Source organism: Tachysurus fulvidraco, chromosome 6 (genome assembly GCF_022655615.1).
Source record: "Tachysurus fulvidraco isolate hzauxx_2018 chromosome 6, HZAU_PFXX_2.0, whole genome shotgun sequence".
Classification (NCBI taxonomy): domain Eukaryota; kingdom Metazoa; phylum Chordata; class Actinopteri; order Siluriformes; family Bagridae; genus Tachysurus; species Tachysurus fulvidraco.
Genome location: NC_062523.1, coordinates 14067606 through 14082816, shown reverse-complemented (window position 1 = coordinate 14082816; position 15211 = coordinate 14067606). Strand labels below are relative to the sequence as shown.

Sequence of the window (15211 nt, the reverse complement as noted above, 5' to 3'; positions counted from 1 at the left end):
ATGTCAGCCGTCGTGAGAACGGCCTCCTTGTTGCCAGGGTAACAGTGATGCTGTAGAGTACACGTAAGCAGATACAGTCATCACGTTAAAAGTGCTGCTTCTGAAGGGATCGGACAGATATTCATTAACAAGTGTGTGTCGCAGTCATTTCCACTGCTTCGACGGCTGATTTATTACTTAACCAATCTGCCTTGTAGAAGTGCCTGATTGTGTCCATCATCATACTGTCATAAATCACATGTTCATGCTAGTACAAATAGAGCAGTGGCTGAGAATACTGTTTCAGAGGATTTATTAGAGAAGCTTGGTTTAGCAACAAATACTGTACAGTCCAAATCATTTGATTGATTAATTAATTATTTGATTCATTGATTCATTGATTCATCGATTCATTCATTCATTCATTCATTCACCTCAGTAACTGCTTGATCATGATCACAGCCTCAGTGTATCCTGATAATACTGTTATGGCAACAACAAGTATGTTTTTAGGAGGTTGAAAGAAACTAGAGAACCCAGAGGGAACAGACACAGAGAGAACTCCACACAGAATAACCAGATCTTATGAATTAAACCAGGGACCAGGATTTGTCAGGCATCAATGCTACACTTTCTTTCTTTCTTTCTTTCTTTCTTTCTTTCTTTCTTTCTTTCTTTCTTTCTTTCTTTCTTTCTTTCTTTCTTTCTTTCTATTTAGTTAGTTAGTTAGCGCTCATTTAAGTGCTATGTCAAGGAGTTAGTACACTGTCTTCTGAAAACAGCCAGTGCCTTAACTGTTTGGGATGTAAGCAGAAAGTCATTCCACTATATCCTCCGTTTATCGTTATGAATGGTGCACCAGTGGCGCTGTGCTCAAAGGCTCATCAGAGTGAATGTGACATAAAGCAGGACTTGATAAGTGTCTTTAGTTAAGTGGGGCTGCCTTGTTTTGTGGTCTTGTAGGCAAACATCAGTATTTTATATCTGATGCAGGCAGCTAAAGAAGGACTGAGAATGAACACTGCACTTGGGTAATGTGGTAACGTGTGAAAAACTTTGCAGCTGCATCTGCATCTGGGTCAAATGGCATGCAGGGGAATAATTGCCAAGAGTAAATTGCAGTAGTCCAAACTGAAGATAGCAAGGGACTGAAAAAATCCTAGATTTGCTTCCATGGAGTGAGCTGAATCCTTTGATGTTGTAACGACAAAACCTGCATGGCTGAGGTTAGCATTAAGAAGAGAGAATGATAGGATTGTTCAGAACCACCTCACGGTTGTGTGCATTAGACAGCAGCAAGTTAAGCATGTGACATGCATAACTTGCTGTTTGTGTCACATGCTTAAAAGACACAGATCATAAAGGGAGATACAAGTTTACAAGTTGAATACATCTGTGATCTATTCTTTGTTTCCTACCATAAACTATAACCAACACAATCCCACCACCACTAAAACAAATACTAGACTAATTAAAAGATCAAGGCTACCTATTGTGGTGTACTGAATAACCACTGAGTCCTGGTGTGTATTTACACACTATGCCCTACTTTTTAGCTTGCTTTTTTGAGCCCTTTGATTGCTATTCTCACACTCTCTGCCTTGGGCAATGCTCTCTCTTTTCCGCTAATCCATGCGATCAGAGTAGCTTCCGGGATGCCAGACTTGCTGGATTACAGTGGCCTCATGATCACAGGTCCATTCCTGCTGATTAACAAGAGGGGTATGCATGGAATGGTGCAATTGAATTTTGACTGTTTAGTGACAAGAGGAAGCATGAAAAGAGTTGTATGATCTTGAGTCAGGCCCATCCTGCCTAATCTACCACCTTTTCCTTAGAATGGACTTATGTCAATAACAATGAAAGACTGTAAATTTGTGTAACACTATGTGTACTTTGTGAGTTTGTCGAACTACCGGTCCAGGAAAGGCAAACAGACTAAGAATTTCCAAATGCATTATGGTATATAGTGGAGGTATGCTGCACTGAAACGTGTAAAGCACATTAAACTTAGACTTAGATCTTTTTTTCTGTACAAATTTGGCATTATTACTCTAACGTCACAACAGCAAACCCAAGTAATATAATTTCACCTATTTGGTGACATCTTGTGGCATAAATAATAGCACATCTGGTTATTCAACAGGATGTCGATGTACTGTAATTTTTTGTGACACATTTGAATTTGTAATAAATATTTCACACAAAGTTTTAAGGGAAAACAAACTGGTCTATTAACAAACAGATAGTTAAAAGACTTGTCACTGAGTTCTTATAACATAGTCACAATGTAGGTCTACTATAGCTTGAAAATCATACAAATATATTCAAAATGACATTTCCTATTTGAAATTAGAAATTGCTAGTGTTCTGAGTAGAATTTATAATCGGAACCACACTATTAACAGGAGTCACAGATAACGAAGCAGAAGAATTTATGTTTGTACAGTAAAACATTTCCACTCCATGTGAACAGTCCTTAGGAGACAGTCCTGTCATAATCAATCCGATGATCATTATAAAAACTCCAGTCACGATAATAAGTGCTGGCATTAGTTTTTTCATATGAAACCAGCGGCCACTGGAGAGTTTCAGGAAACAGGCAGAAGGAATGATGAAGATCAGAGGCGTGGCACTCAGAACACCCTAAAAGACACAGATATACACACGGTTTTACAAAATTTACTGTAAAAACTGATTTTTTTAAACAATGATTTTTTTATATCATTGTAAAATGTCAGCACTTACATTCAACTCCAGCACAACACCAAGACAGTCGTACGAGAGGGATATTGCTGTAACCACTAATATTATCACCAAGGTAACCAAAATGTGGGCTGTGTTGCTAAGTAGTCCATTAAAAAAGACATTTGACACCACCTGAAAGACAGAAAATGGGAGAGACCTTATAAAACAGCAACAATTTCAGTGTACTCTAAGTCAGATGGCTAAAGCACTTTAAAACAAAGCCATGACATTGCACATTGAGTGGAAAAGCATGCAGGAAGAAACAATTTCAGACTAATATATATATATATATTTAGATAGATAGATAGATAGATAGATAGATAGATAGATAGATAGATAGATAGATAGATAGATAGATAGATAGATAGATAGATAGATAGATAAAAAACATCAAATTAGTGGTGTACCTCTCTTGTCACAAAGCACTCCAAAGGAAAGGTGGTGATTATACTGAGACTATAGCAGAACCGACCAAATGTGGCCAAGTTATCATATTTGCAGTAGTTCTCAAAAATATCACCTAGCATGAGAGAATAAGAGACAAACATGTACAATTTAATTCAAGGTTATATAGACCGTTTGCATATGAAAACAGCATATAACAATAAATATTGCAGTTTTTTGTGTCATAATTGGCTGTACCTTGTGTGTACCCAGTGAAAGTAGCATAGCCTGTAGCAGCAAATAGTGCACTGACTAGAGCAGCTGAGCCCACAGACACATGTGTGATCCAGGACCAGTTAGTTAAAGTGGGCTCCTTGAGTGACCCATAGATCATGAAGGTGTTGTGGTGGCAGATGAAGGCTGCAAAACAATGAAGCATTTCAGAGACTAATTATCAGCATGTGTGATTAAACGTAAAAGATGCTAATGTTAAATACTACACACAGTAAATGAGCATATTGACTCTTAGATAATCATTTTAAGTTCAGAGCTACCTCACCAAAAGACATAACACCGACTGCTTGAACTGCGTTCCATTTTGCAAACACCCATGCATCCTCAGAGGGGGAGCTGTTTAAAAAAGTGCAGTTTTTATCATTAACATGACCCATGCAGAATTTTTGATATGCTATTATTTTTTATATGAAGGCCAAGACATTTTAGTTAATGAACATCTAACGTGAATAAGTAAACATAAATATAATAAATATGCTACATTTATTATTAGTTTCACTGTAGTTATTTAAATAAATGATAGCCGTTACTACTTTAAGGGGTTCAAAAAAGTTAAAGAGCATGTGTTGCAGTGTTGTGCTGAGCACGGTACATTTGTGGTCCCAGTGTTACAGCCCTCACAGCTACTATGACAATGATGACCAAGGTTAACAGCATGGACACTAATGAGACCTGAAAGAGAGGGCCAATTTAATTTTTCATTCCACACAAACACAAATATTCTTTTTGTGAAAATAAGGAAACTAATGAATCTGAGTATACTCAATTTACTGAAATCAATGTTTGCAAGAAAATCTGCATGCATCTACCTTTCCCAATTTAGCCATATCTCTGAACAAGGAGAGTGGAATTGTGAAGAGGATGGTAGATGCCAAAATGACAAATTGCCTCTCTGCCAGAATATGACCAAGACCAACTGAAAGAAACACCAGGAGCAGTAGCATATAGCAAAGCTCAATTAAAGTGGCTATTGACACATCATATTACTATGTCATTATAATGATATAAAGTAGCATACCTCCTGGTATTCTCTGAAACACTTTGGTCATAGTATCTCCAGTGATGATGTTGTAACTTATCATTGCTGGAAGTAATAATGAAAAGAGTGATACATCTAATTTCTCACACAACTTATGTGAGTGTTGGCCATTTTATATCAGGTAATGAAGATAGAGAGTTCAGTTAAAATGGACCACAACAAGGGCTCCATTAACCTGCATATCTTGGATGGTAAAGCATTGTATAACATGTCTCTGGTGGATTAGAATAAGCCACAGATCAAAAATGCCCAGCCAACAGCAGCCCTGTGGTCGGAAATTGACCACTAAACATGTGCTAGTAAGACAAACTGGAAAAAGGAGCAAAGCACAGCAAACAGTGCATAGCATATTACACATAGCAACAGATGGGCTATAGTCAGTGAATGTATACCTACAAAATGTGTCTGTATAAATAAACCAAAAACACAATGTACAAGATAAATGAATATCAATTAATGACTTTTTGGCATGTACTTTTTTGCCTATAAATGATGATAAATGGGGAGTAATTACCGATAAATGGATAGAGGAACTGCAGGACTGACAAAATAAGATATCCAACAAAGCCAAATGTGCTGTGTACAAGAGACTGGTAACTGTGTGTCCCTGACAAGTTTCCCCCTTTTATTAACAAGATGATTGAGTAGTCTGTAGAGGAAAGACACACACTATTACAGGATATGGTACCAAACAGTATCATATCTCAATACTGAATAATGTATACTTTATTTTTATAATTATAAAATATAGCCATATACCTGTAATGATTGCAACCAGAAAAAGCAGCAGCAGTCCCAGAGGTAGGCCCGCCTGAGCCATTGCAAATGGAAGGCCTAATCAAATAAAAATTACACTGTAAAATGCATTTGAAAAAAAAAAAAAAAACTTTTTTTCTTCATTTTAATTAACTGGAATTTGCGGCTCAAATAGGTTGCATTAGTATCTTATAGGTTCTTGTCTATAACATCTGATCAGTCTCTGGATCCACTGTGGTCCTGACCAGGAGGTTGGGAATGTATGAATGAATGAATGAATGAATGAATGAATATTAAATGATCGTCCCCTGACCTAGCTGTTCAGTTTTGCAGTCTTGTGAGAGTTTCTGTGATGCTGTAGTTCAGTAACTCTAGGACCAGATTTAGAGTAAAGGACAATTTCAAAAAATTTCACAACAAGCTGCCCTGGGGGAAAGTGGAACATTGTTCATTGTTTATTGTGATTACTTTGCTGGTAAGCCAATTGTAAAATGTGATCAGGTTTATCACACACACACACACACACACACACACACACACACACACACACACACACACACACACACACACACACACAAACACAGGTTCCAGTGCTCATAGTTAAGCAGATACAGTAAGATGCTTTTTCATTCATAAATTCACGTTTTCTCTTGTGAACTAATGGTGAACTAATGAACAACCCTCGTGCTGTGTCATATGATCTTGCACCAGGGGCTCAGTCAGATTTTCTGTTGTCCAGAAAAAAAAATAAAGAAAAAAAAAACATACACATTAGATCTCTTCTTGAAAACCACCTAAAAATTTAAAAAATATAAATAAAAAATATAAATTGGTGTCAGCCCTGGTTACATTATTAGATGTACATGTGCTTTTCTTAACATAGCACAATATTTAAGACATTTAATACACGATTACCAAAATGAAAGCTTTTACTGGGGTATAAATAAAAACTTATGAAATACCATTACAGGAAGCATTTGACTATATAACAATAATTAAATAATATTGATCTGAATACAGGCCATTACTCTTTACAATGGGATCAAACTACATTACAGACATTTAATCTCTGATGTGGTCTTGCATTGATCTTATAGTTCAGATCAAATCTAAATACAGAATGCAAAACAAACCGTGGATATTGACTGGTGAATTGGTGCCTACCAATAAGTCCGGATCCAATGATGGAGTTAATGAAATTGAACGAGGCAGACGACTTGGAACTTGTTCCTCCATTAGTATGCTCCATATGCGTCGAAAGCAACACCTTCTCCTCATCCAGCTAAACAAAGGGTCACAAACATTAGTCTTCACCACACATCTTGCTATGATGAACGTTCTTCTTCTTGTATTTTTATGCCATACCTTGTGAATAAGTCTACTCCTGGCATTCGGTTTTTTCTCCATATCAACACATGAAAAAGTTTCAAGCGCAACACCAGACAGGGGGCGCTGTGCTTCAGCTCGGATCGCGATTGATGACGAAGATGACGAAGATGATGAAGCTGATGACGGCTCCAGCTGGAAACATATCATCACTCCGCACACGAATCCGCTTTATGGATTTATTGTATTGACTTAAAACTTAATATAGTCAAATATTATATTTTTGATTTTATAATTTTTCAATTCAATTCAAATTTATTTATTGATTTTTTAGGATATAAACATAAAACAAAAGGTTATTATGAAGAATATAATACAATTATATTATTATAAAGATTTATATAATACAAAAAAATCAAGATGAATATTAGATATATTAAAATGTGTATGTATTTATCCCCAATGAGCAAGTCTGAGGTGACTGAGGTGAATGTGGGGAGGGAAAACTCCCTTGGATGGTAAAGGAAGAAACCTTGAGAGGAACCAGACTCAAACGGGAGCCTCATCCTCATGTGGGTGACACTGGAGGATGTGATTATAAATATACAGTCTGACAAATGTTGTATTGATGAGGAGGTTGTTGTCCTCAAAGACCATATGGAGTTGGCATTTCCACTGAGTTTTTGACAAACAATATAATTAGGATAGCAAAGTATTTTACTAACACGTAAAATATACATAATAAAAAAATACTCCACATATTATTTCCTCACCAATGGTGCTTCCTTCTAAATTGTTAATGAAAGGTAAAATTAGCTGTAAGCGTCATACAACCATGGCAACCCTTTTATTTGTAGCTTTAAAAACAATTTTAGTATTTGAGCCTCCTGTTATTATATTCCAGAATTAGTGTTCTTGGTTTTATTTTGTCCTACTACTGTAGTTACTGTTTACTTCTTCTAACATTATTCTGCATTTGTCTATCATTTTATCTATCTATCTATCTATCTATCTATCTATCTATCTATCTATCTATCTATCTATCTATCTATCTATCTATCTATCTATCTATCTATCATATAATATTAACAATTGTCTATCAGCATTAGCCTGTCAAATAATCATCTATTTCTAATTAAGGAAAAGCTTTCTAAAACCTAATAGAGAAGGTAGATAAAAAGAGAAAGCTGGCCCTTCTTTTGTTCATTTCTCTTTGCACTCTCTTCTTTAATGTTGGGTCTTTTAAGCTTTGACTGGTACTGCTGCTCTCGGCTGCTGCTAAGCAACTGTCATGTGACTTCTGACTGATCTATCGGAAAATTCCTTGGAGATTTGCAGGTTCCATCACACTGATTGGCCAGACTTACATACCTTCAAAACAAAACAAAACAAAACAAAACAAAACAAAACAAAACAAAACAAAACAAAACAAAACAAAACAAAACAAAAAACAAAACATGAATCAAATAATAAATACAAAAAATAGCAAAAGGAACAGAAAACACTACTAAACTGACAAGAATAAATTGTTTGATAGCTAGGATTTGAGATCAAAACATAAAAAAATCATCACACTATTTACACTATTAATTAAGCGTATATTAATAAGAATGAATTAATCTTTATTTTATGACATATTTATTAAATTTTAGGAATCATTCATGCAGCGGTCAATGTTTTCATTTTTACTTCTACATCTAATACTAAATTGTTATTATATCGCTATAAAGATGTTTAAAAATTTCATCGAGTAAATATAGTCTCCTTTGCCATAGTCCCATAGTCTCCTTTGCAAAAAGTGTGTAAACGTTGGTTTATTACTGCCTGCATTTAGACAAGCTACACTGAAGGTGTGAATGTATGTACATGGTGCAATGTGAATAAATCAAGCAATAAATGAATTAATTAATTTATTATTAAATAATAAAAAAATCAACATCTATTTTCATGACTAAACTTGATTAACCATTCATTAGCTGGTGGCTAAAAATTTCTTATTCCATAATCTTTACCAGTATAGCCTAGTGTATGGTGTCTATATTAGTCCACAAGATGTCGTTGTAACACTTCACACGTAATAAGATTACTACTATACGTTACCATAATGAGGTGAGTCTAGTATTTGGAGTCTGATGAAGCCAAATCTGCTTTTACGAGATTCCCACAAGTGAATACTATGCACTGCTCACCATACATCCAAAATATAAAACTTTAACCAACAGCTAGTTCACACAAATTCCAAATTATGCCGAAAAGCTGTTTCCAAGACATGTTCTGTAGAACAAATCACGACACTGAAGGAATAGCTACATATTTACAATGATAAGACAGACTAATGTATTTCATGTCACTACATTATACAGTAGTTTATCACTGCAAAACTTCAATCTTCTCGCGCTCAGCCTCTCCACGGAGACCCAGGTGCGTAAAGTATGTCTAAAAGTACAAATTACCGCACTAAATAGGATGCCAAAGCAGAGGTGATGTGTCACACTTCCCAAACATCACATTGTGGGTTTTTTGGACGTGACCTGTAGACAGTGGCGTCAGCTCTGTGTCTCTCACTAATGAAGAACCGGAAGTGTTGTTCGCTCTGCGCTCAGGCGCGTCTCAGTGTAGTTAGGAATTTATCTCGCTCGGGTCCAATGTCATTTCTTTGTTTTGCTCGAAAACACACAGATCTAACTTCTTATTTGTAATTTTTTTGTTCTTTAAAATATAGTGCGAGTTCTGCATATTTATCTCTCCTTTTCTTTTCCCTGCTGCGTCGATTTGCCTTGGATTTTGAATGTAAAATACGACTTTTAAGGCGTTTTCCCTCCGAGCCTGTTCCTTACTGAGTGATGATGGTGAGTGTCAAAAGTGTGGCTTGGTGTTTTCTAAAAAGAAATAGTAAACATGTCATTTTATGCAACTATACTACTGAGTTCAGTTACCTACTTTTAAGGTTAAAGCACTTTGCTGATTTGATGCTAAAGATGCTGCAGATGATAGACATGTAATCTAACAGAATCTAACAGTATGACTGAAGTCCACATGTAATAGCTTATGACTGAATCTAACAGCTGACTTGGCATAGATAAAGCAAATAGAAATGTTTATTTTACTTGTTTTGTTTATTTGCTGTCTCTTTATGCGAAGCGAAGCTGACCAGATCCTGTTGATTTCATGCGTAAAAACATTTAATTGAAAATATTTAAAAGTTCATTTAAAAGTATTATATGTGTTGTTATAATAGTAGCATATAAAACAATATTGAAAAATCTATCTATCTATCTATCTATCTATCTATCTATCTATCTATCTATCTATCTATCTATCTATCTATCTATCTATCTATCTATCATTATTTATACATAATTTAATTAACATCATATATATTATATACACACTATGGACAATAATTCAAGCAATGTGCCGCTGGCTAATCCTAACCATAAGCCCTACAGGTTATATATTTTTCCCAGATATTGATTATTTTATAGTCTATAAACATTTTTTTGTGTAGAAAGCGGCAGAGAAAACATAGACTGTAGCTGGGTTGCCAGATTGGACAGACTGAAGGCCACTTAATGCACCATAATGCAGCCCAAATGAAATTATATTTACCTAATTATAAATTGTATCTGTCAACAAAATTATAGCTAAACTAGATTGTGTCTATCACCCGAGCGACTATTTCCGATCCCAATAGGATTATAAATAGATTAATTAGGTGGTGTACAATCAATCTGGCAACAAAACAATATCAAGTGCTGAACAGGGTGGGATTGGCATGTTCCAGATTCGCAAGCATTTGAGCATACTTCTTGTTTTTTGGCATATATGTAACAGGTCTTGCCTCAAGTTATTTTCAAATCCTCTGGATGTTCAGAAATTGCTAATAGCTTTGTGTGAAATTGTGACTGAAAAAATAATATTTTCAAGTGATCAGCAGGCTTTGTAATAATCTGCACTTTAGCTAATATATGTGCAGTGACCCTGACTGACCTAGTGTTAACACTTATGGCATTATGGCATTGCTTTTGCATTGTCCATTTGCATGTACTGCACTCTGTATATATACATTTTATTTTTAGCTCTAAAATCAGGCTTCACTTTTTGGACAGCCACACAGGTCCTGTAACATTACAGATGTAGTGACCTATAAAATAGAAATAGCAATCTTTATAAATTAAACTATGTCATTGCCATAGTGCCAAGAAACAGCACATTACATTTAGCTTGACCTAATCGACACATTTGGGTTTATTTGTTATATGGCAATAATAAGATGTCCCAATCGCAGCTCCATGTCTTAGAAACATGGACACCAAATTGTAGCATCATTTAGAGCTTAGCTCTAAAAGATTCTAGTACAGCCTATTATTGTCTATTTAGCCAATGTAACTTCTATTTCAGCATCAATTGTTCATATCTAACTGGAAATTCTGTATAACTTTACCTCGTTGTATTGTATTCTATTCTATTCTCACCACCACATCTTTCAAGAGGAGCTAGTTGTTTTATGTTAGATCACATATGAGTGTGTACGCGGTTGGACCCATTATCAAATCCAGTGAGTGTTTCAGGGATTTGCTGCCAAGTGCTCTATTAGTGGTTTTCAGTTTCACTCCAGGAAATGTCTCCACACTTACGCAAGGCTTCTTGTTTCACAATATGTATTTTACATTTGATTTATGCCGAGAAACCTATTGTGGTTGAGATTTCAGGACCACGGACAACATCACTCATAGTCTTGCATGCACCAAGTCTGGGATTTCTGTTTGTTGTTTATTTGCATATATATATAGTGTGTGAGAGTGTTTGTGAGAGTGTGTGTAGAGATAGACAATGATATATACATTACTATCTTTCATTACCATTTACGTTCCAAGGCGTGCACATTACAACACAATTGTCACTCCTTAATAAGTAACACAGCACGCTCTTTTTTTATGATGCCCTTTTTGTTTTGTTTTGCCTTTGCATGGTGCCAAATCTGTCCTTCTTTATAGTTACACTTGTGTAATGAGGTAGAAACATGAAAAAGGGGAAATCTGGAGAGATTGGAGGTTGTTGGGATAATACAATATTTCAGAGACTGTGGCATAGTATGGGGAATTAACTGAGATTAGCATTACAGAACATTACTAATATGCTATATTACATTCTGGACTAGCGCTAGACATTTTAAATGTCTTAAAAGAACAGCTTTTTGGTGACAGACAGTCTACTGTCAATGCTCATGAACTTCTCAATTTTGTCATTGCTAATGAACTCACTTGTACATACAATATTTATTATATTTTTAGTACTTTCTATTAGTGCTTAAGATATTATACTTAAAATACTGAAATACATGTACCATTGACACCTTACAGTTTTGAGCTTTTCAATCCTGAGCTTGGGTTACTGTGAAGAATTTTATGTTCTTTAGTTTGCCCGGGTTTCCTCTGGATTCTCTGATTTCTTTCCAAAGGCTAGATTTCCTCAATGTGTGTGTGAGTGTGTGAATAAATGTGTACATGATAGATAGACCAATATTCAATATCGGGATCTGGTTTCAAATCTGCCATGTCCCTGTTCAGGATTAAACACTGAAGATGAATAAATCAATTAATCTTCAACAAATAATAGTCAACCTATTTATTTGTCTAGTTACGGTATATATCCCGTTATTTTATTGCCTTGCTATTATATGTATATATTTTTTTTCATGATTTGCAATGATTATAAAACTATTGTTACAAAACCATGCAGAAAATTATTATTACAAAAATAATAATCTTTTATCATTCATGTGTATCAGGGTTCCAGAGCCTATTCTAGGAACAGTGGGCAGGAGACATGAAAAATACAATACACTCTGAATGAGACGCTAGTCCATGGGCAGTGCACACACACACACACACACACACACACACACACACACACACACACACACACACACACACACACACACACACACACACACACACACACACACACCACACACACAGGTTCTTTCACACCAAGGGGCATAACCAGTCAAAATTTTTCAATCCAAGTTTTTATGAGGTAACCAGAGAGACCTGATGAAACCCACACAGACATGGGAAGAATATACAAACCTCTACACAAACAGTAGCCTGAGATGAACTGTGCCAAATTCACTGTACCACTGTGCCACCTATATAAAAACAATTTAATTTGCTTTATGTAATCAAAGCCAAATGTGAGCTAATGTAAATATTACTTGTACTATTACAGTATCTGTATCAACATCCACAGCTTTATATGCAGTATTGCCCTCATTATTCCAGTTTAGAGTGAATGGTCATGTTAAATTATATTTGAGCTACATACAAATATTCTGTAAAGTACCTAGTTTTTATTTCCATTTACAATTCTTTGTGTAACTTGATTACTATTTGATTACTCTGGATATATGGTAGAGTTTTTTGTTTTGTTTTGTTTTATTATTGTTATGATTAACAAGGGCTTTTTGACTGACATTGTTTCTTTTCTAAGTCATGTCTACACTACAACAACCTAATTAGAAGAAAATGGTGACACTGTGTCATAACTCTGTTATTTGTCCAGTCTTTGTTTCTTACTTCTCTGGATCCCGGACTATGAAAACTAAGATAGGTAAAATTAAAAAATAAATAAAGAAATCACATTATAAGATGTATCACAGTATATTTTCCATTTTCAGAATGCTTTCTCCATATTTTGCACTGGCAGAGCATTATTTCCAGATGGTGTTTCAGAAAGCTGTCTAACTGATACCCAGATCATTTTTAATTCACTGTTTCTGGGTGGCACAGTAGCACAGCACAGCACAAGTGTCCCCTGTTTGACCCTGACCCTGTATTACAGTGTTTATGGAGTTTGCATTTTCTCTCTGTGTCCATGTGGGGTTTTCAGTTTCCTCTCACCTTCAAAACAACATAACAGTAGTTAGATGGTCATGTTTACATTGCCACTAGGTATGGATGAGTATGAGTATGTTTGGGGTGCCATTCAATGGGCTGGCACTCAAACCTTTCCTAGGATCCACTGCAATATTTACTGTTTTTTACTGTATTTTACAATATTTACTGTCTACAAATCAGAAGTAAAAAAACTACTATTGCAACTCATAAAATAAAAACATCAGAACTTCTAAGACAAATAGCAAAATAACAATTTGTACTTACTTTAAAAGAAATAGGCAAGCGACTGAATAAATTAGCACTGGTGTTTCTGTATAACACTGACTGTTTGTATTTTTATAACTGTAGCTGCTACTCATATAGTGGGCTAGCAGAACACTCAGAAGGTACAGGATGCAAAGATGGCAGAGGTTCTTGCACCGCCGGGACCACACAGCTTCCGTCCGTTCACCCGGGAGTCGCTCAAGGCCATTGAAAAGCGAATTGCAGAGGAAAAAAGTAAAAAGCCTAAAAAAGGAGAGCAAGGGGGAAATGCAAATGATGAGGATCAGCCACAACCTAGCAGTGACTTGGCGGCAGGGCAGAAATTGCCGTTTATATACGGGGACATTCCCAAAGGAATGGTGTCCACACCTCTGGAAGATCTGGACCCATTTTATTGCAATGAGAAAGTAAGTTTTGATTTGTTTTCACTCTGTCTGGAAATGCATTTGGGTGTGCTCTGCCTAATGGGCTTTTAGTAGAATTTGAGTGCTGATGTGGGTGGAAGGCTTCTGCTGTTACATTGTTAATGTGTGAATGGTTATTCATGCAGTAATTTCTAAAAGGTTTCAGTGGTGGTTTATTTGCATAATGAATGGCGTTTAGGTGATTTACAAGATTACTAATGATGAAATTACTGCTCACTTTTTTTAAACCAACCTAGATGTGAGGTTTTTGATCTAGAGCAGATCCCCTAATTCCCCTTTCAGTTAAAATGATCCATGAACCAACATTATTATCATGAGTATAATTAAACTGTTAATGTATCAGACACACTGGGCAACCATGCACCATCATATGTATTTATTGGAATCACGAGATATTATAATTTTTACCCACAGAATCTAAACAAGCTACACATATTTAAATATGTAGATTCACAACTTTCTGTAAAATATGATCTGCATGTTCCCTTTTGAAGGAACTCGATGCTGCGTCAGCGCTGATGCTATGGGAATGCTATGGGAATGCTTCTGTGAGGAGTGTCTGAAACTCTGTGTGCAGACACGCCAATTTAGTGGCTTGGGAAGGACACATGACAAAGTGATTGTTGATTGTATGTCCTGTCTGTCTAGTGCTGGGAAAAAAACAAAAAACAAAAAAACAAGACAAAAATATATATAACGATTTCTGAGGAGCTCGATGCAGGTGGGGAGGGGCTTTACACCTCTGTTCTGCGGCCGCAATCAGAGGCATTTGAGGAGCTCCTCAAGGTGGTGACCTGCACTGTGACTCAATTGAATTTAGATTGGCCTGAAGAGGAAGTTAGTGTCATCTGTTGAAGGCTAGATGACCGCTTTCTGACTTCAGGCCACAAGCCACCTCCACGCAGGCGGCTGTTGTTTTCCCCAGACCTCCATACCGAGGTGTCGAAGTCTTGGGGAAATCCCTTTTCAGCACTCCCTGGCCATGTCTGACTTTTCAGCCATTAAAGGGCTTGAAAGTCATGAGTATGGGGTGATGCCCAGGATTGAAGAGATGCTACTGTTCTACATTGCCCACATGAAGGAAGCCTGCGCTTCCA

At 36.2% G+C, this 15211-nt stretch overlaps 2 protein-coding genes across 2 annotated transcripts in view; one reads left to right on the top strand and one right to left on the bottom strand.

Moving 5' to 3' along the window:
• Window positions 1-2224: 2224 nt before the first annotated feature.
• slc38a11 (solute carrier family 38 member 11) lies at window positions 2225-6655 on the bottom strand. Its single transcript, XM_027164776.2, has 12 exons — window positions 6566-6655; window positions 6365-6482; window positions 5204-5278; window positions 4959-5093; window positions 4424-4489; window positions 4215-4321; window positions 3998-4077; window positions 3671-3741; window positions 3370-3531; window positions 3135-3247; window positions 2728-2859; window positions 2225-2625 (listed from the first exon to the last, which is right to left on the bottom strand). Exons 1-12 carry the CDS (start codon window positions 6605-6607, stop codon window positions 2332-2334), a joined length of 1395 nt encoding a protein of 464 aa, XP_027020577.2. The 5' UTR covers window positions 6608-6655; the 3' UTR covers window positions 2225-2331.
• A 2460-nt stretch (window positions 6656-9115) lies between these two features.
• The window catches only part of scn1laa (sodium channel, voltage-gated, type I-like, alpha), a 38570-nt gene continuing 32474 nt past the window's right edge, over window positions 9116-15211 (top strand). The window contains exons 1-2 of the mRNA XM_047815433.1: window positions 9116-9375; window positions 13774-14096. Of these exons, the coding sequence (XP_047671389.1) occupies window positions 13827-14096 (270 nt within the window). The 5' untranslated portion in view covers window positions 9116-9375; window positions 13774-13826. The remainder of the gene's footprint in view (window positions 9376-13773; window positions 14097-15211) is intronic.